Genomic DNA, 21,967 nt, shown 5'->3' with positions numbered 1-21,967 from the left:
TCCTTAGGTCACCGCAGAGCACAAGAGGGAGTGGGCCAAGGTCACATCCATGGTCATGTGCTCCGGGGACCTCAGGAGCTGGCTCATCACTGAGGTGCAGAATTGCTCTTGGAAAGCATCGTACTGCTTGAGAAGAGTCAGCACTCTGATCTGCCTTTCTTCCATGGAGACTTCTCTCTTTCTCTTCAACACACAGGGCAGATCAATGCCCAATCCTCTCTTCCTGTCACCCAATTTTGAATGCCATCCAAGCAGAAAATATGTGCACAATAGAGAAAAATCAGACTGGAGAAAAATTCCAAGCAAATTGAACAGGTAGCCTTCACTTGCAGGCTTTGGGCCATGGTTCCTAAGGATTACTCCTTGGCAATGAACTGCGCAGAAATGACCCTGTATCAGTTTCTAGACATGAACAGTATCCCTTAGTGCACAATCAGTAATCAAGTAATCAAGATATGTTTTGTCAGAGGTCTTCCAGGTAAGTGTTTTCTGCTCTGACTTCTCTGTGTGGTAGCTGAGCCCAGGTGGGTCTTTTCATTGGGACCTCCATAAAGTTCGGTGTCCACCACAATCAGTATTTCTTTGTTGACCACCCTGACTTGAAGACTGGCAGCAGAGGTCTTGAAGGCTGGATGTTTTTGCCCTCACCTCCCATGGTCTGGGTTCCTCTATGAAGTCTGAAAGCTTTAATCAGATTTCTTGAGCATACACTGCTCTCATGGACAGAAACATAAAGATGGAGCTGTGTAGTAGAGCATAATTTAGTATAGTCAGTGTAGTTCAGTTTACTTCATAGAGAACTTATATAAAACAATTTCCATCCAATCAATGGGTAAGTCTACAAAGTTCAGTACCTGAAGAGGGTTCCTACAGGACAGAAAACTTATTTATCTAAAATGGTCCTTGTGACGATGACTGCAGGATTTTTCGAAATTTCAAATCACTTAGTTGTTGTGATAAAGCTAAAATTTAAATATCAATTGCCTTTAAAGGGGTCCCTTTATTTTCAGGGTATCTTTATTGGAGATGGAATTTTTAAGTAATTAGTTTTCTCTTGGCTTTAGCTCATCGTGAGTAAATCTTAACTTTTTTTAATGGATGCACATCTATCCAAGTGCACCATGTTCTCTCATTCTTTAGAAACAGCCATTCACTTGACTTCCATATTCATTATCATACATCTTTTATATATTTATTACAATACAATTTCCACAAATTCTATGGTGTTTTATAGAATGCCTTTAAACCTTTGTTATATTTTATGGAAAATTTTGCAGCAACTTTTTAATTCAATATTATATCTGTGTGTTCATTCATTTACAATGCTGTGTAATAGTCTATTGTATTAATCTCCGTAATTTATTTTCTCATTTGTTGTTTGATATGGAGGCTGCTTCCAGTTTTGTTGAGCAAATCTGGAATCTGAAATTGTTCATAATCTGAATCTTTTTAAGCATCTACATCACACCACAAGTGGAAAATACCACTTCAGATCTCATGTAACAAGTCACAGTCAAAATGCAGGCACACCAAGAGAATTTTATAACATTGTCTTCCAGCTATGTATAAAGGTATATATGAAACACAAATAAAGTCTGTGCTTAGATTGATTCCCATCCCCAAGATATTCCATTATGTGTATACAAATATTCTAAAATTCAAAACAGCATGAAATCTGAAACACTTCAGGTACCAAGCATTTTAGATAAGCAATATCTTTCTGTATTATAAACAATACTGCAATTAACATTCCTGAATAACACTTTTAATATAAAAGCCAAAATTTCTTTAGGTTATTCTAGCTGGTGAGAGTATGTGCATATTTTTAACTACTAACCAGTAACAAACTGCCTTTCAATGTGGTAAAAAACTACCTATTCCATCTCCATAGCATTGAATAGGCATGCCTATTCCTTCACATGCTGATCAGCAGTTAGTAGGGTTTTCCTTTTTCTTGCCTATTTAATTACATCACACATATTTGAAATGATGCATCAGTGTTTAATAAATTCCCTTGATCATTAGTAACCTTGGATCTCTTTACTTTCTTTTCTACTGGGGTTTGTGATTGATAATGAAATTCATCAGTACTTTAAAAATTAACTTTTGGGCTTTACAGCTGCTCTTTGTATCCCACACTTTCTCTGCTTCCAGTATTTCTGCTTGTGTAAAAGTCTTTGAAGCCGGCACCGTGGCTCAACAGGCTAATCCTCCGCCTTGCGGTGCCGGCACACAGGGTTCTAGTCCCGGTCGGGACGCCGGATTCTGTCCCGGTTGCCCCTCTTCGAGGCCAGCTCTCTGCTGTGGCCAGGGAGTGCAGTGGAGGATGGCCCAAGTGCTCGGGCCCTGTACCCCATGGGAGACCAAGAGAAGCACCTGGCTCCTGCCATCGAATCAGCGCGATGCGCCGGCCGGAGCATGCCGGCCACGGTGGCCATTGGAGGGTGAACTAACGGCAAAGGAAGACCTTTCTCACTGTCTCTCTCTCTCTCTCACTGTCCACTCTGCCTGTCCAAAAAAAAAAAGTCTTTGAGCAGTAAAACTCTTAATCTTCACATGTCTAGAAATGTCCCCATTTTAATCGAATTCTTGAGTTCCAGTTAATGCAAGTATAGGATGATAGATGAACAGGTTTTTAGACACTTTTAATGACTATCCATTTCCTTTTGACATTTATTTTATTGAAAGGTCTGTTTTATACCTAATTATCATGTTTTTGTAGATAGCACTCTTTTTCTGTGTGATAATTTTAAGATTTTCTTTTGTTATCCTCGATATCATTCAATGCCTACTTTTTGTATGTCAAGCATTTTTTCTGTTTATCTTAATCTATGCAAGAAACCTCTGAATGTTTATAGATATTCTGCAGCTCTTTTAAATCTGTCTTGTTGAAAATTTATTATCCTTTTTATACCTATAACTTACAGTGAATTTTTTTCCCTGAGAACCTTAGTCTCTTGAATTCTTGAAAAGACTCCCATTCTCCTTCTCTATTGTTTTATTTTTAGCAAATGTACACCATCATCTACTTCAAAAGACACATAAGGTTATACAGTTTCCTGGAAAACAGTTGTCATCACTGTTGTCTCATACCCACCTTTTCAGAGGAAACTGGCTGTATTAGTAATTTTATTAATTTTATCATTTGCCTCAAAATCTATCTATAAAATGCTCATATAATTTTGATTTTTCAGCTATATTATAAAATCAGCATAGCTCATGGAAATTTAGCCATCTCGTCTCCCTTTGCCTTCATAAACACAAACAAAAGCTGAACCCCTATGAGTCACTCTCCTGTAATCCAAGCCCCAGTTGCAGGCAATAACCGGCCAATGGGATATAGAATAAGGGAAGGATTTCTGCAGATGTATTAAGGCCCCAAACCAAATGAATGTGTGTTTACCCAAAGGCCTACATAGGCTTGATTTAATCATGTGACAGACTTTGAAAGGGGGACTAGGGACCTCCCAGAGGTTGGAGGTGTTCTTCTTATGATCCTGGAGAAGCAGGCCACTGTGAGTTTATTGCCTCAAGGAAATGAACTCTTCCAACAATCTGACAGAGTTTGGCTGTGGGTCTTTCCTCAGATGACCATGCAGCCTAGCCAACACGTTGATTCAATCCTTGTGAGAATCCAAAGGATAGTGCTAAGCTCTTCCTGGACTCCTAACCAACAAAAACTATGAGATACTAAATGTGCATTGCTTGAAATTGTCAACTATCAAAAAAAGCTAGTATCTCTCTCTTTCTCAGCCTCCCAGATAGTTACAGTTCTGTCTCATGCATCCGGGGAGTCTGTGTGCCTCGGATGGCCTTGTGCAGCTGAGGTAGACCACAGCTATGTCTTCCTGCAGAGGAGCTGCTGGGTACTCCTGCTCCTTGATTTTTCAGGTATTTTTTCAGTTGCCTTATTCTCCTCTCAGGGGATTCAGATACATTTATCAAGTATTCAATCTGTTTCATTGTCCTGGTTCTATTCCAGACTTTTCTGGCTTGATCTAACTTGAATCAGCTTCTCTCTATTCAAAGTTCTTGGCTGACATGCTGGTCCCTCCCTTCAAGATCATCCTGTAAGTTTTCTGACACCTGTGTCTCACATGGTGTTTCCTAAATCACATGGATTCCCTTTCCTGCTGTCTGCATTTGTTTAGTGAGCTATGTCTTTTTTTTTTTTTTTTTAATTTTTTTTTTTTTTTTTTTTGACAGGCAGAGTGGACAGTGAGAGAGAGACAGAGAGAAAGGTCTTCCTTTTTTTTTGCCGTTGGTTCACCCTCCAATGGCCGCCGCAGTAGGCGCGCTGCGGCCGGCGCACCGCGCTGATCCGATGGCAGGAGCCAGGTGCTTCTCCTGGTCTCCCATGGGGTGCAGGGCCCAAGGACTTGGGTCATCCTCCACTGCACTCCCTGGCCACAGCAGAGAGCTGGCCTGGAAGAGGGGCAACCGGGACAGGATCGGTGCCCCGACCGGGACTAGAACCCGGTGTGCCGGCGCCGCAAGGCGGAGGATTAGCCTAGTGAGCCGCGGCGCCGGCTGAGCTATGTCTTTTAAGAACTTTATGTCTTCCTTCTACCTACTGACTGCATTGCTATTTTGACTGGATACATAAATGCAATTGAAAATAATTTTCCTGGGGCCACTGCTGTGGTGCAGCGGGTTAACACCCTGGCCTGAAGCGCCAGCATCCCATATGGGCACCAGTTCTAGTCCCGGCTGCTCCTCTTCCAATCCAGCTCTCTGCTATGGCCTGGGAAAGCAGTAGAAGATGGCCCAAGTCCTTGGGCCCCTGCACCCACGTGGGAGAACCAGGAAAAGGCTCCTGGTTCCTGGTTTCAGATCAGTGCAGCTCCAGCCACTGCAGCCATCTGGGGGGTGAAACAGCAGATGGAAGATCTCTCTCTCTCTCTCTGTCTCTACCTTTCTACCTCTCTCTGTAACTCTGTCTTTCAAATAAATAAAAATAAATCTTAAAAAAAAGAAAGAAAATAATTTTCCTACAGAATGTTGACATCATTCTCCATATACCTTATTTTGCTACAGGAAAGAATAAAGCTGTTCTATTCCACACTCCTCTGTCATAGCCTATTTTTTTCTTTCTTGGAAACTTAGTCTATATTGTTTAAAATTTCAAATTGATATACCTTGGATAGTTTATACTACAATGATTTGATTTTGCTTTTGAATACATTTATACCTATTTTTGGTTGTTTTATTTTTGTATTTTATCTATTATTGCTATATACTGTATAGGAAAAGGGGTATGTCAAAGCATGAACTAACAGCATTATTAAAGAATAAACTTTAGAATATAAAAACATAAAAAGCTTTAAATAATATATATTAAAAGTTTCAAAATACAGTTTTATTAAGAAAACTACACTGGATCCAATAAATTATAGCATTAAACTTTAAAATCGGAATTTACACAAAATACTTTCTCACTATACCAAAAACCTCTACTTGTACCCTATTGAAATACATCGTTATTCAGATTCTCAATTTCTCTAAATCTGAGTGAGGAAATTGGACTATCTATTGTTAAACTTATCATCAGGTGAGTTAAAAGGTACTTAATAGAATTTTTCAGCTTTAAGAGGCTCAATTAAAATAAAAATGTCTCTTGGATCCACAGATAGAGAAAGCGTTTTAATCTTTATGAAAGTGCTGAGAATGGAACAATTCAGGAAAAGCAATAAAAATTTAAATCATGGTCTACATTTATCAAAGAGAAATTAATAATCCAATGACTTTAGTGAAGAGAATTTTTGAAAAATATCTCAGAATATTATGGTTTATTCTTTCATTTTGTTTCTGGGATGCTAAATACTTGGTGGTAAGAGTCAAAATTCACACTTAAGACAAATAAAAACTGTCAAAATATGGATGCTTAATATTCACCTTTCCTCTAAAATTAAATAAAACGTTGAAAAGTAATGTACTCATAATAATGAGCAAAAGTATCAATTTGTTTATGAAGTAAGGATATTTCCAAAATGATCAGCAAAAATATTATAGGAACTTTCTATTATTAATTTGTGTATTTTTAAGATGACTTTTTTAGATTTATTTACCTATTTGAAAGACAAAGTTACAGAGGTAGAGACAGAGAGAGAGAGGTCTTCCATCTGCTGGTTCATTCCCCAAATGACCACAATAGCTGAGCTAAGCCAACCTGAAGTCAGAAGCCAAGAGCCCTTGGGTTCAGGGGCTTGGGCTATCCTTGCTTTCCAAGGATCAGGAGCTAGAGCTGGGAGCAGGCTCAGCAGGGAGCTGAATTGCAAGTGGAGCAGCAGAGACCCATATGGAATACCTGTACCCCAGGCCGGAGCTTTAACCCACTATACCACAGCACCAGCCCTTAATTTGTGTTTTTTAAGTAGTTGAAATAAAAATATCTGCAAGACCATGATACTGAGTGGAAAAATTAAAGAAATAAAGACAAACTGTTGATAAAATTTAAAACTAACTTTGCTTTTGAGACTTTAACAAATCTTAGAATGACTTTGCTTAACTATCAAGATTTGCTTTTATTTCTATATCCATGTGTCATCCAATTCTGTAGTTCTTGCTAAAAACTAATATAAATCATTTTGTAAGTGAAGTGGCAAGGAAAGTAATATGTATCATTTTTTTTAAATTTTAATGGTGTTAGTGAATTTTACTATATATATATATGTATATATATATATACATATATATATATATATATTGGACAGGCGGAGTGGACAGTGAGAGAGAAAGACAGAGAGAAAGGTCTTCCCCCTTGCCACTGGTTCACCCTCCAATGGCCGCTGCGGCTGGCGCATCTTGCTGATCCGAAGCCAGGAGCCAGGTGCTTCTCCTGGTCTCCCATGCGGGTGCAGGGCCCAAGCACCTGGGCCATCCTCCACTGCCTTCCTGGGCCACAGCAGAGAGCTGGCCTGGAAGAGGGGCAGCCGGGACAGAATCCGGCGCCCCAACCGGGACTAGAACCCGGTGTGCCGGCGCCGCAAGGTGGAGGATTAGCCTGTTAAGCCACCGCGCTGGCCTGTATCATTAAATTTTTATTATTTGGGGACAAGCTCTTTTCAAACATTTTCTTTTACTCTGTATCACAAACCTCTGTGGTTTGAGGAAAAGGAAACAGTGTCAGGCAAGTTAACTGTTGTCAAAACTCTCTCCTTATGCAAAAAGTTAGCTCAGGCTCTGCCTATATTCTTGCCAACTAGGATCTTTTTACTTCTCCTTTGTTGAACTCCTTATTTAGTGGCGCGTTAAGGCTTTGACTATAGAGTAAATTAAACATGTGATCTCAAAAATTTAAAAAAAAAAGTTAAGTCGGCTCCTCTGAGCCCTCTACTTGAGCCCCAACCTTGGACTTCCCTCTTTGTCTGCCTTGAATCCAGTCTGAGTAAGACTTCTACTAAGGCCACTGATGGAAAATCCCCCGTCTTGATATATTATCACCCTGTCCTGCCTTCAGCAATAATTCCATCAAGTGTTTTTAGCAATAAAACTCTTATCCTGCATTTTCCCTTTTAGTAATTTTTCATCCATTGACCACCACCTGCTTCTTGGTTATAAATCTCCACTTGTCCTTGTTTGAGTCAAATTGAGTTCAATCTCTCTTCCCCATTGTAAGACTACACAGCAACAGCCCCTAAACCAGCAGAGTTCTTGAATAAACTCGGCTTTCCCATATTTAACAAGTGTCGTGAATGATGTTTTCTTTACCGGTTCACTGCCCAGAGCTGTACAAGTGGTGTTAGATGAGAACACAACCTACCCCTACCAGCAAAGCTCCTGTCTTCTACTTCACACACCTCAGCTTTTTCTCAAATGTCTTCGTAGACTAATTCCAATGAATATGTGATCAACACTACTAACAAGTGATAACAAGAGTAATCACTTCATAGTTTTCATATGGTACTCAAAATTATGAAAACTGGCATATAAATCTCAAGTCCACACCCTCTCCTGTAGGCAGCCCATAAACAAGTCATAGACAAGTCAAGGTCAGTCTTGGCTTGTGGAATTCCTGGGATGAAAAAAAGTCACCTACTCCCATGCTGAAGGAGAATGATCAAACAAGAACACTCTGCTAAAATGAACTATGTTATGACTGTATTGCAGAAAGCCTGATAAGTTGCTTGCCTGTGTTGTTAACTTCTGTGTTGCCTTGAGCTGCAGCTGGTTATGCATAAATATCTCTGAGACACTGGAATAAATGAGCCTTGATCAGTCTTGTTGCCTTGGCTCCATTCTCTGTTCCCTTGTCCCTCTTTTCATTCCCACTCCCTCCTTCAGGTTCTGTTTTACTGGAGCGGCTGGCCCGCACACTCTCCTTCCTTACCTGGGAGCTCGAGAGTCAGCAAGTGTTTCATTCAAGTAAAATGGAGATACCACAGGTTTCTGTTTCTTTCATAGTTCCTGGAAACTTGTAGGTATAATTTTCTGTTATGGGGGAGGGAACCTAAGTGTTATGAGGTCTTTGATTTTCCCGAACCTTTGCATCTACACCTAAAAATCAACTTTGGTTCGCCTCCTGCATCCCTAGCCCTGTTGCTATGCAACACATGCCCCAGAATTCTAGTCTCCACTTTATTCTCCCCACTTCATTTTCAGAAGTCAGAAAGATTTTAACTTAGAAAGTGCTTGATTCCCTATTTATATGAAAATTTCAGGTAGAGTTGTTTACTTTTTGTATGCTAGTAATTGTTGCATCCTGGAAAGCTAAATGAAACAGGAACCCTGGTGGCACAGAAGTCTGTTTATTTCTTATCATATGATAATTAACAGTTGCAAAAAAAAAAAAAGAGTTACATCAAAAATTCAGTATCTATTAATCTAGAAAAAATAAAGAAAAACAGTTTTCTCTTTTAGGCATCAAAGTGAGATGATGCTTTTTCTTACCAGTTTAGCAACGTGAGTGTGAACCATGCCGCATAAAGCAGATGGTTTTGTGTCTTCTTTCCCCTTGCAAAGCAATTACAGAGCAGGAAACGAGCAGTACTTCAGGCTATGCTAATCTGGTTCTGCAAATTCCTTCAGCTTCATTTCAAAGTTCAACAACTCTTAGAATCAGAACATTTTCACTCATAAGAAATTTAGCTTCACTTCTTACAAGGTTCTTACTGGGAAAAAAAAATATATGCTCATTACCTTTGGTAGAACTGCTTCTTGTTTGAAAAAATATATATATTGTTAATTTCATTTTAATATTATCTTCTTTAAACAGAAGGTGTTCAAAATCATCTACTCTTTTATTTTTCTATAAGACCTAGAATATAATTAAGTAGCTTTGAATGTAGAAATATATTCTAAAGTATGATGATATGTTAGTATGACCCCCAAAATGTCCCCATCCCACTTCCCCTTCTACCTAACTTTGAAGCTCCTGTCACTGAAGAGTGCCATCTGAGTCCCGTCCACTAGTTTCTAGGAAGACTGTGACAGCTTTACTCAATCCGGCATAGAGGAAGTGGACTCTGTGTGACTTCTAAGACTGAGTCATAAAATCTTATGCAGTTTCTGTCTTTTCCTGGAATACTCATAGGTGAACCCTGAGTTACATATATAAAGTATGACTGCCTAGAGCTGCCATGCTGTGAGGAAGCCAAGATTCAGAGAGAGGACAAATACCTGCTTTCAGACCCTAAGCATCCAGTCTTCCCAAACCAGAATCTACACAAATCAGTGGAAGAACCTTCAGATGAATCTAGTCCCAGCCTTCAAGACAGTAAGGCTCCTTCAAGCCTCCTCTCCTGTATCCTATCCAAATTCCTGATGCACAGAATCTGTGAACATAATCAAATGGTCATTCTACATACTTTTCCATACTTCTCCTTCAAAGTGCCACAGGCTTAGAGAAATGTATGCAGCTGGCAATTATCTTTAAAATTTTCAGAGCAAAACTTGTAGCTTCAACTATTTATGAATCATTATCAATAGAGTAATCAATAAAACTCTAACATATTCCAAGTTCCTGTCTAAAAATGGACTTTTCTCCACTCACAAAAAAGCCTAGAATACCATATCTGTATAGAGATTGGATGATGCCTGGCATAGGTTAAATTCAAAGTCAGGAATTCTTGTTTGTAGAATACATACTCATTTATCAATGCAGAGATGTTTTTTAATCAATAGATTCTCTACATTTTATTTTGTAATTGTAGCTCATAGAAGGAATTATCAATTTAATTATTAATTTAGATAACCAATTAAATATGTATTTTATTCATCTTAATCATCTCAATAGTTTGAGAAACAGGTAGTTTATGAATTTGCAGCAATAAAAATGCCAACAAATGTTTTGGTTTCTGTATTTACTTTTATCTTCAGAACTGAAATATCTCCTCACATGATACTGGCTACATTTTTTGTTTAAGTGTATCTTTAATTTACCAAGATAAATATAAAGTTCACAGTAAAGTAAACCATTAAGGAATCTATAAAAACATAAATAAGAAAATTAAGATAATTATTCTACATAGTGGGTCAGTAATTTGTCTTTGCTAAACCTACTTGTCAAAAATATTTGCAAGAACAAAAAAATTTATAATGTGCTTGGGAGAATTTATTGCTAACTGTTCCAAGTCACCACACATTGTATACATTAATGTATAAAATAATGATGGCTTATTTGTAACAGCAGTAATGTTATATTATTGTGATAAATAGCCAAAGCAATGCTCCTGTTAATAATATATAAATATAGATAGAAAATTCATATGGTGCATTTTCAGATGGACATCTCCGAGTTTTGGCCAATAAAACATTTACTTTTTTTACTTTTATTGAAAATTTTATTGAAAACTTTTACTGAAATTTTTATTAAAATGTATCACTATAAAAATAATTTATTGAAAGCTTTAAAAATTTACCAAGAATTCTCACATATTTAAAAAATACCTGCTGTAATTTTTTGCATCGTTCTTTATAGTCCTTGCAAATGAATAGGTATTTTAGCATAATTATACAGCTAGAGTTATGCTTACCATAATTGTATATATTTCTTTCTTTCTTTTTTTTTTTTTTTTGACAGGCAGAGTGGACAGTGAGAGAGAGACAGAGAGAAAGGTCTTCCTTTTGCCATTGGTTCACCCTCCAATGGCCGCCACGGTAGCGCGCTGCGGCCGGCGCACCGCGCTGTTCCGATGGCAGGAGCCAGGTGCTTATCCTGGTCTCCCATGGGATGCAGAGCCCAAACACTTGGGCCATCCTCCACTGCACTCCCTGGCCACAGCAGAGAGCTGGCCTGGAAGAGGGGCAACCGGGACAGGATCGGTGCCCCGACCCGGACTAGAACCCGGTGTGCCGGCGCCGCAAGGCGGAGGATTAGCCTGTTGAGCCACGGCACCGGCCCCTAATTGTATATATTTAATAAAATGAAATGTAAAGCATGATTTTTTCCAACAAATATTATAACAAACATTTTTTTTACACAGCACATGAATCTGTTTGTTATATAATGGAAGTCTGACTGTCAGATACAGATATTTTGTGGGTTTTGAAGTATAATTTCAAATTGTTTGACAGAAAACTTTCAAAGTATATGATTAAAGTATGGCCTTTACTTGCTGACCATAAAGTTTGCATTGTTTCAGAATTTTTTTTTTAATCTCATCCAATAGGGAAATCCTTTGACTACTTTATGTCTTAAATATTATGCTAGGCATTTTAATATTTAGAATATTGACTTAGAATGTCAGAAAAATAGATAACCTCCAAAAAAATCAGATTGAAGAATGTTACATACTCTTATCTCAACAATTCAGTGGTTTTTTTCATGTATTCACAGTGTTGTGCAACCATCACCACAATTTTAAAATCATTTCATCACCCCAGCAAGAAACTTTCTACTTTTTTTTATCTTTATGAATTTGCCTAAAATAGAGCAGTGTTTAAAGCATTATCAGTGTTTAAAGGTTTCAATTTCTTGGCATTTTTGCCAACATATATGCATTTTTGAATACAGCCATCCTAGTGGATGTGATGTTATTGTGGTTTTGATTTAATTTGTCTGATGCCTGATGACATTGCACAGCTTTTCAAATACTGATTGGCTATTTCTACATCTTTTTGGAGAAATGCCTATTCAGATCCTTTGCCTATGCTTTAACTGAATTACTTGGTTTTTTTACTTGGAGTTTTAAAAAGTTATATAATTTCAGTGGGTTCAGGGAAAATATTAAAAGGAAGTTTTCATATGGGGCCACCACAATCAGTGTGAGAGCTATATATTCCTTCTACACAGTAGCTAAAATGATGAGGGGGTGAACAACATCTCAACTAGGGAAACATACAGGATGGTGGGGGTAAGGGGAAAGGTGCTTATGTAAAGTGTAAAACATCTAAAAATTCATCCTAAAACACTTACTGTCTAACTAGTGAAACCATATGTTAAAGTCACATAATTCCCTTTCCCTAGATGTGTTTATAAAGAATTTGCAGTTAACCAAAGAGTTTTGTAATTAAAATTTATAAGTATATAATACCAAGAAGACAATATTTACAAACAAATCTCTTGTGATAGGGTGGGTAAGAAAATTGCAGTATCATCTTTTGGTCTTTAGAGAATGAACTTATATATCTCTGTGGGCAAGACTGGAAGTTATTTTGAATACTTAGATTAAATGAGGAGGTTAATTAAGAAACTGGCTTAAAAAATAGTGATTTGATGAAGAATGAATTTTTGTGATAGGAGAAATAAAGACAAAACTTCAGAAAAAAACTAAAAAGAAACCTATAATCCAAATATGAAGCAAATCAAATGAAACATGACTTAGTGAGCTATAAGGCTACAATTTACTACAGTTCAAGATTCTCCTTTGAACTACACAGGTTTTGTGACTTGTAATTATAGTTTTTTTTTCTCTGAATCCAATCACAATATGAGGTTCTAATTGTGACTGATATTTACATAATTATATTGCTGTTCATTATTTATCAAATTTTAGATTAACTCTGAAGGCAAATCCTGGGAGGATTAATTACCATAATAGAACAGCATGTAAGAGTTATAAACTCTGATAGCAAAATAATGATATAGCTGAGAAAAATTGGCAGAGGAGAAAACTGGAGAGAAATATAGGGAACTTATTTCCTTGTTTTGCATAATGTGTAGTCAAGAATTATGGCTCAAAGTTGACTAGATAATACATCAGTTAGTAATATATTCAACTACATGTAACAGGAAAATAGGAGTAAGAGTAATAAGAATACATGAGTATTCCTGCCTCAATCCTGAGCTGGTATTTTGCAAGCAACTTAATGAAGATCTGGATCTTCTTTCTTTTCTTCCAGGGCCACAAAATGACTGCTGCCACTCCCAGTGTCCTATTCATATTCCAGACAGAGGAAAGGAGCACAAAGGTGCCATTCCAGGTGTGGACTGAGTAAGTCAAAAATAACATCTGGCATAATGAAAAAAATGACTTCTAGTGTACAATTTGCAGCCTCAAAATAATACTACCAACAAAAATGTAAAGGTGATGGGATAGCTAAACTGCTCTCAGAAGATTCATTATTTATAGCAGTTATTCCAAAAAAATGGCTAGGTCGATATATTAAGAATTGAAGATGCAGACTGGTATTGTGGCACAGCAGGTTAAGCAGCTGCCTGCAGCGCCAGCAAACCATATGTACACCAATTCACCTGGCAGCTCCAACTTATAATCCAGCTCCCTGCTAATGCACCTGGGAAAGCAGCAGAAGATGGCCCAGGTATTTGGGCCTCTGTGACTCACACAGGAGACATGACTCCTGGCTTCAGTCTGATCAGCCTGGCTGGTGTGGCCATTCTGGAAGTGAATCAGTAATGGAAGATATCTCTCTCCTCTCTCTCATTCTCCTCTCTGTCATTCTACCTTTCAAATAAATCAAATAAAATTTTTAAAAGATTTATTTAACATATTTATTTATTTAAGCTTTTTAAAATTTTATTTGATTTATTTGAAAGGCAGAATGACAGAGAGAGGCACAGACAGAGGTCTTCTATCAGTTGATTCATTCCCCAAAAGGTTATGATAGTCCAGATAGGGCCAGGTAGAAGCCAGGAGCCTGGAACTCCATCCAGGGCTCCCACATGGGTGGCAGGGCCCCAGGTACTTGAACCATCTTGCACTGCCTTCTCAGGCATATTAGCAGGGAGCTGGAATGGAAGCAGATCAGCCAGAGCTGAAACTGGCATTGCAGTATGGGATCAGGCATCACAGGAAGCGGCTTAATCCACTGCACAACAACACCAGTCCATAAATATTTTTCCCAAATAAATCTTTTATTTAAATTTATTTAAATTTCATAAGTACAAATTTAGGAATATAATGATTCTTCCCACCAAGCCCACCCTCCCAACCCTACTCCCACCCCACCTCCTCCTCCATCTCCCATTCTCAATCCCATTCTCCATTAAGATTCATTTTCAATTAACTTTATAGGCAGAAGATCAACTCTTTCCTAAGTACAGATTTCAACAATGTATATACACACAACACACAAAAACCTGAGAATAAGTTTTTTTTAAGTTATTTATTTATTTGACAGGCAGAGTGGACAGTGAGAAAAAGAGAGAGACAGAGAGAAAGGTTCACTCTCCAATGGCCGCTGCGGCTGGCGCACTGCGGCCAGCGCACCACGCTGATCCAAAGCCAGGAGCCAGGTGCTTCTCCTGGTCTCCCATGCAGGTGCAGGGCCCAAGCACTTGGGCCATCCTCCACTGCACTCCCGGGCCATAGCAGAGAGCTGGACTGGAAGAGGGGCAACTAGGACAGAATCCGGTGCCCCGACCCGGACTAGAACCTGGTGTGCCGGTGCTGCAAGGCACAGGATTAGCTTATTGAGCAGTGGCACTGGCCTAGAATAAGTTTTATAGTTAATTCTCATAATGCAACTCATTGAGGACAGAGGTCCTGCATGGGAAGTAGTGCATAGTGACTCCTGTTGTTAATTTAACAATTAATACTCTTATGTATAACATCAGTGTTCACCCAAGGCTCTTGACATGAGCTGCCAAGGCTATGGAAGCCCTTTAAATCCACGATCTCCATCAGTATTTAGACAAGGCCATAAGCAAAGTGGAAGTTCTCTCCTCCCTTCAGAGAAAAGTACATTCTTCTTTGATGGTCACTTCTTTCCATTGGGGTCTCACTCACAGAGATCCTTCATGTAGAACATTTTTTTGCCACAGTATCTTGACTTTCCATGCCTGAAATGCTCTCATGGGCTTTTCAACCACATCAAAATGTCACAGGGGCTGATCCTGAGATCAGAGTGTTATTTAAAGTGATTGTCATTCTATGAGTCTGCTGTATGGACTGCATCCTATGTTGGAACTTTCTCTCCTTTTTAATTCTATCTATTATTGTTATCAGAGATTTGATCTTATTTTTATGATCCCTTTAACATGTAATCCTATCTATATGATCACTTTAACACTTAAGATGGCATTTTTACCACCCTGCTTAATGGGATTCGGGGTCCCATGGCAAGTTTATAAACTGTAACCTTAGAAGTAAGTCCATAGGAATGCATGCAGAACTACACAGCTTTACAATCACAAATTTCTTCCTCCCTCTCCTATCCCAACTCTTGTTTTTTATTGAGATCTGTTTTCCATAAGTAAATATTTAAAAAAATAAAGATGATAAACAGAAAAGGAACAGATAGAGTTAAAGGCAGTTCTGCCTTAGAAATGAGAATGATATGCAATTTTATCGTTTATTTCACATCCAAGGAGCTGCTGTCATAACAGATGGGTTCGATAACAATGACCCTGCCCTTCGTTTATACTCTAGTAACAAATAAGACAAATCAGATACACACATAATATCAGACAGCAGAATTGCTGAGACGATTCAAAAGATATTGGTTAAAGGTGATTTAAGATGACAGTCAGGAAAGTCCTCTTTGAAAAGATGATGCAGAAACGAACAGAACAATGTGAACAGATCCTGTGCTAAGGAAAGCAGACTACGTGTCTACTGTACCTTAGAGAATGAGACAATGTGTTTTTTTTTTATTTTTTTTTTGATAGGCAGAGTGGACAGTGAGAGAGAGAGACAGAGAGAAAGGTCTTCCTTTTCCGTTGGTTCACCCCGCAATGTCCACCATGGCCGGCGTGCTGCAGCCGGTGCACCATGCTGATCCGAAGCCAGGAGCCAGGTGCTTCGCCTGGTCTCCCATGCGAGTGCAGGACCCAAGTACTTGGGCCATCCTCCACTGCCTTCCCAGGCCACAGCAGAGAGCTGGACTGGAAGAGGAGCGACCAGGACTAGAACCCAGGGTGCCAGCGCCACAGGCGGAGGATTAGCCTTTGAGCCGCAGCACCAGCCGAGACAATATGTTTTTACTTTGAAAGCCAGAGAACGTATCACTAACTTCTCCACCAGGCACCAATGAGGGTCTAGCTTTAACTGTTATTGATCAGGTCTATCAAAGCAGCACTGATCAACTTCATTCAAAGCCATTAAACAAACTGTAGCAGGGCTAACCTTGAATCCATTTCATTAACACAGCTTCTGAGGCCCTAAAACTTTGTGCATTCCAAGGAGGTATGTTCCAGGTTGTAATGGAATGCAAAGTTTATGCAAAGTTTATCCAGGCCTAAGAATCCCTAGATAAGAACAGGCAGAATAACAGGCTTGACAGAATGAATTTGGATTTTAAACTGACCTTAGAATTTTAGACTTTGGGCTTTTATTTAAGATGGCAAAGCAATTTTATTTCAGATTTGATACCTTTGGAATTATCATCTTTAGCTTTTAATTTGTCTGCAGATTCTATTTTTGAACTTCAATTTTTCCTAGGGAATTCAATAAATACAGGGGACAATTTTAAGATCACTCTGTGACTGACATTTTGTTAGTGGAAGCTATTTATGAGTCTCATTATAGCACTCATTATCCATGCAGAAACTCTTACATGATACATCAGACAATGTGGCTGCATGATCTTTGGAAGAGATACAGAACACAGTGTGAAATTTCAGTCTTAAATGATGAGGATGCATTAATAACAGGTTCTGCTGAACTACTGCAAAGAGATGTGGCCGCAAAATGTATGACACCCAGCAGTGGTCCCGGGAGGAATAATCTAAGGGAGCAGTAGTTGATCTTGATGGAGTGGTTTTCATAAGGTTGTGAAGAGAACTGCCCTGGAACTTGAAGGAAGGTTAAAAAAAACAAACAAAACAAACAAACAAACAAACAAACAAAAAAAACTCACACTGCTAGACCATAACTGGTGATTAAGACCAACAGGTTAATAGAACAAAATCCTGGGGAGTTGAGGTGGAAAGCTTCTCACTCCCTTCCACACTAAGAGAGCAGATCAATAGTGACACGTCTTGGCTCACACTGTCGCTTTTCTCTCAGTCCTGACTGGCAAGGAAGGAAAAGAATAAACTTGGGTGGGGACATTGTGGCAAAGCAGGTTAAGCTGCTGCTTGGGACACTTGCATTCCATATGGAAATGCCAGTTCGAGTTCTGGTTATTCCACCAGCTTTCTGTAGATGCTTCCCGGGAGGCAAGTGTGTGAGCCTCTGCTATTCAGATCGGAAGGCCCAATGGTGCTCCTGACTTAGGCCAGGCGCAGCCCACCTTTTACAGGTATTTGGGGAGTGAAACAGGACATAGAATATCTACTTCTCCTTTCTGACTCTCACTCTGCCTTTCAAACACATGCAATAAAATTTAAAAAGAAAGAACAAGCTTTGTATACTTGCCTCAACATCTCACTTTTCTTTCCCAACAGTTTCCTGGCTGTGCTCCACAGCACTGCCTATGACTATGGATGAGGCTGCTGAATCTCGGGTATGAATAATGCAGAATCCAGGTCCAACAGAGTTCAAAATCCATAAAGGGACTTCTACATTGTCAGTTGTCTTAGAACATTTCTCTCTGGCCTTACCAAACACCTTGACTCTGTGATTTTGCAAGATTTTTTCGTTTACTCTACAACCTCCAATATTTAAATAATTATATTAGTTATAATGCTAAGCAGTATCCAATACATATCATTTTTCCTATTTTTCAGAGAACACAAAGATTTAAGCAACTTTCCCCAACTCACAAAATAGTAGAGCAGAGACTTAAATCTAGATCTGTCAACTGCAGCATTGACACATAAAGACCTGATTATCCTTCAACAGTCTGGCCCCTGAAAGGAAACTTTCAACACCAGAGACATTCTGTCCAGAACTCCCCTCTATAATAATCTAACCCTGGTAGATGAAATCTTCATTTCCATTTTAAATATGGAAGAATTTCCTTAAGCAACTAGTGTATGAAATATCAAGTCTACAGGTAAACTAGGACAGGTTTGTATCATAACTTGTTCCCCAGGACATTCACAAGGCACATGGCAGGGCTTCTAGAATCAGGTTTCCATCTCATAGTCCATAAAATCACACTGGCTTGAGCAAAATCTCTTTCTGGATGAACTGGCAAGACATGACTTGGATATCTCAACAAACAAATCTGAATGCTTTCTTTGAAATTTGAGTTCCAAACACAAACTGATTCTTCTCTGCCCCTTGAGATGGCTAAATGCATTCACTTCCACCATAGCCTTAACCACTTCCACTCAGACACACTGGTCTTTTACTTTATATTCAAACTCCACACTTCAAATATATCAATTCTAGGAAAATTTCAACATGTAATTTTGCTCAATTTTCCACAATGGTTTAAGACACAAGCATCAGATTGGCGCTGTAGTGTAGTAAAGCCACCACCTGTGAAGCCATCATCCCAAATGGATGCCAGTTCAAGTTCCAGCTGTTCCACTTCCAATCCAACTCCCTACTGGTGCACCTGGGAAAGCAGTGGAAGATGGTGCAAGTGCTTGGGACCCTGCAACCACATCAGAGACCCAGAGGAAGCTCCTGGCTCCAGGATTCCATTGGTGCAGCTCCAGCCATTGCAGCCATTTGGGGCATGAGCCAACAGATGGAAGACCTCTCTCTCTCTCTCTCTCTCTCTCCCCCGCTCTGTAACTCTTCCTCTCAAATAAATAAATCTTTTTTTAAAAAAGCCATGCATGGATTTCCTAAGTTTTTTGCACCAAAATAAGCTTACCTTTTAATTTTGTTTTTCCAGAAACTTTTTGAAGTCCTTCATATGTAAATAAATTCCTATGACTCTTCAAGGAGATTATTCTCTACAGGGAAGTTAAAGCAAGTCCACATAGAATACTAGAGACATAATGTGTAAAATATCAAACAAAATATGTAACTAAATGTTATGAGAATTCAAAGGAGTGAAACTTATAAGCTATTAATGAATTAAATAAATTATTAACGTGGAATTTTCATTTGCCTTGCTAGATAAATAAGATTTCAATAAGCAATGGCATGGAGAAGAAATTTTAGGTGAGGAAAACCTAGCCATACATGTTTTCTTGAAGTATTCTTGAGTTTAATATGATTGAAATGTCCGTGTGTATGTACATGTGTGTGAATAATGGGAAACAAAATTTAAAAATGTATGTTGTACTGCATTATAATGAGTCAAACACTAAACTGACAGATTGCTAATTAAACTTCCTTTAATGACAAATCCAAGAAAATATTTTGTGTAGGAAACAACACAATTATTCTGGCTATAGTTGAAGGAAAGATTGCCGCTCACCTAGATTACATTTTCAAGCTTTGTCTGCAGCCAGGCATGGCCATGTGCCCAAGTTCTGACCAATGAAATTTATGTAGCAGTGTTATGAACATTTCCCAGACATCAAGTCTTTCTCTTCCTCCCTCCTTCTTGTTGCCAGAAATATAGTGACAATAAAGCCCTCATAGAAGACTATGGAAGGAGCTGAAGAACAGAAGCCACATGAGTAGATGGATAAGATAGAAGAGCCTCATTTTCTGATACTGTTGATTTGGCATAATCTCATCTTCACTTCCTACTTTTGTACTATTCTTTTTTAAAAGATGTATTTGTTTGTTTGAAAGTCAGAGTTACAGTAAGAGAGGGAACAACAGAAGGAGATTTTCTTCCACTGATTCCCTCCCCAAATGACTGCAACAGCCAGGGCTGGTCCAGACCAAAGCCAGGAGCCAGCAGCTTCATCTAGGTTTCCCATGCAGGTATCAGGAGCCCAAATGTTTGGGCAGTCCTGTGCTGCTTTTCCTAGGCCATTAATAGGGAGCTGGATCAGAAGTGGGGCAGCTGGGACATGAACTGGGACACTGGTATTGCAAGCGGCAGCTTTACCTGCTATGTCATAGTGCTGGTCCCATTTTGGACTATTCTTATCAGAGAAATAAATTTCTACATTATGTAAGTCACTGTTTTAGGGGTCCTTTACCTGGGGCAAATCCAAACTAACCAGGAGAGTACTCAGGAAAGTCAGGTGGGAGAAAACACAACCCTTGTACCTTCAGTCTCAGGTTTCGATGACTTATCAGGAGATAACCTCAGTTCCTAAGCATCAGCCAGTAAGAAACCTAAGTAAAAAGTACTTAAGCTACTAATCAAAAATGAAATGACTGGGAAAATTAAAAAAGAAATTCATGCTATTAGTGATTTTAAGTCAAAGTATATTCAATTTCTTTCCAATGTCATACATGATTTGATCAACCTTGTGCATTGCCAAATACATCTGATTTCCATTCTTTCACTTCCCATCTTTTCTGTGTACCACTGTTTATGATAAGAAAATTACAAAATAGTTTTCCTAAAAGAGTAAAATTTTGTTAACAGAAAGAGTATTTTAACAGCGTATCAGCTGTACTCACTACCTTCATTTGCAGCTGTTGTATTTCTCAGTTTGACAAAGAACACATGGAAGAGCTATGCCCAAAAGCATGAAGCACACTGCCCAGCTTCACACTCACCTTCATGCCCAAACACACAACACACCACCCAGCCTCACACTCATGTTCATGCCCAAACCCACAACACACCGCCCTCTCACACTCTCCATCATGTCCAAACCCACACCACACCACCCACTCACACTCACCATCGTGTCCAAACCCATAACACACCACCCAGCCTCACACTCACCACTGTGTCCAAACCCACAACACACCACCCAGCCTCACACTCACCATCGTGCCCAAACCCACAACACACCACCCAGCCTCACACGCACCATCGTGCCCAAACCCACAACACACTGCACAGCCTCACACTCGCCATAGTATCCAAACCCACAACACACCGCCCACTCACACTCACTGTGTCCAAACCTACAACATACCACCCAGCCTCACACGCACCATCGTGTCCAATCCCACAACACACAACCTACTCACACTTACCATCGTGCCCAAACCCACAACACACCACCCAGCCTCACACTCACCATCGTATCCAAACCCACAACACACCGCCCACTCACACTCACTGTGTCCAAACCTACAACATACCACCCAGCCTCACACTCACCATCGTATCCAAACCCACAACACACCACCCACTCACACTCACCATTGTGTCCAAACCCACAACACACCACCCAGCCTCACACTCACCATCGTATCCAAACCCACAACACACCACCCACTCACACTCACCATTGTGTCCAAACCCACAACACACCGCCCACTCACACTCACCATTGTGTCCAAACCCACAACACACCGCCCACTCACACTCACCATCGTGTCCAAACCCATAACACACACACCATCGTGTCCAATCCCACAACACACCGCCCACTCATACTCACCATCGTGCCCAAACCCACAACACATTCTCCCTTTCTCTTTTCTTGCCAAAGCATTGGGAATTTATCCTGTGTACTTAATTCAACCGTGTAACACACATGCTGAGGAATGAGATAGGGGGTCATGACCTGATCTGAGAGTGGAGGTAAAGAAACCTCACATCGTCCACACAAACAGCTACTGTTCCAAGTGGGGTGTGAATTTTGCACTTTATGAGTAACATATTGTGATGGCTACAGTTTTAGAGTTTGTGCGTAATTCATAAATGTGTTTAACTTCTTGCATACTCAATTTCAGGTAATTATACCAATACCAAG

At 39.4% G+C, this 21,967-nt stretch overlaps 1 protein-coding gene across 1 annotated transcript; it reads left to right on the top strand.

The window, feature by feature from the left end:
• The first annotated feature begins 342 nt into the window (after positions 1-342).
• LOC133770985 (salivary glue protein Sgs-3-like) lies at positions 343-21,601 on the top strand. The gene is made up of 3 exons (XM_062206758.1): positions 343-415; positions 8,284-8,416; positions 20,746-21,601. Exons 1-3 carry the CDS (start codon positions 343-345, stop codon positions 21,599-21,601), a joined length of 1,062 nt encoding a protein of 353 aa, XP_062062742.1.
• The last annotated feature ends 366 nt before the right edge of the window (positions 21,602-21,967 follow it).

This window comes from Lepus europaeus, chromosome 12 (genome assembly GCF_033115175.1).
Source record: "Lepus europaeus isolate LE1 chromosome 12, mLepTim1.pri, whole genome shotgun sequence".
NCBI classification, from domain to species: domain Eukaryota; kingdom Metazoa; phylum Chordata; class Mammalia; order Lagomorpha; family Leporidae; genus Lepus; species Lepus europaeus.
Note: the sequence above shows the minus strand (reverse complement) of the source record. Positions and strands in the feature narration are given on the sequence as shown.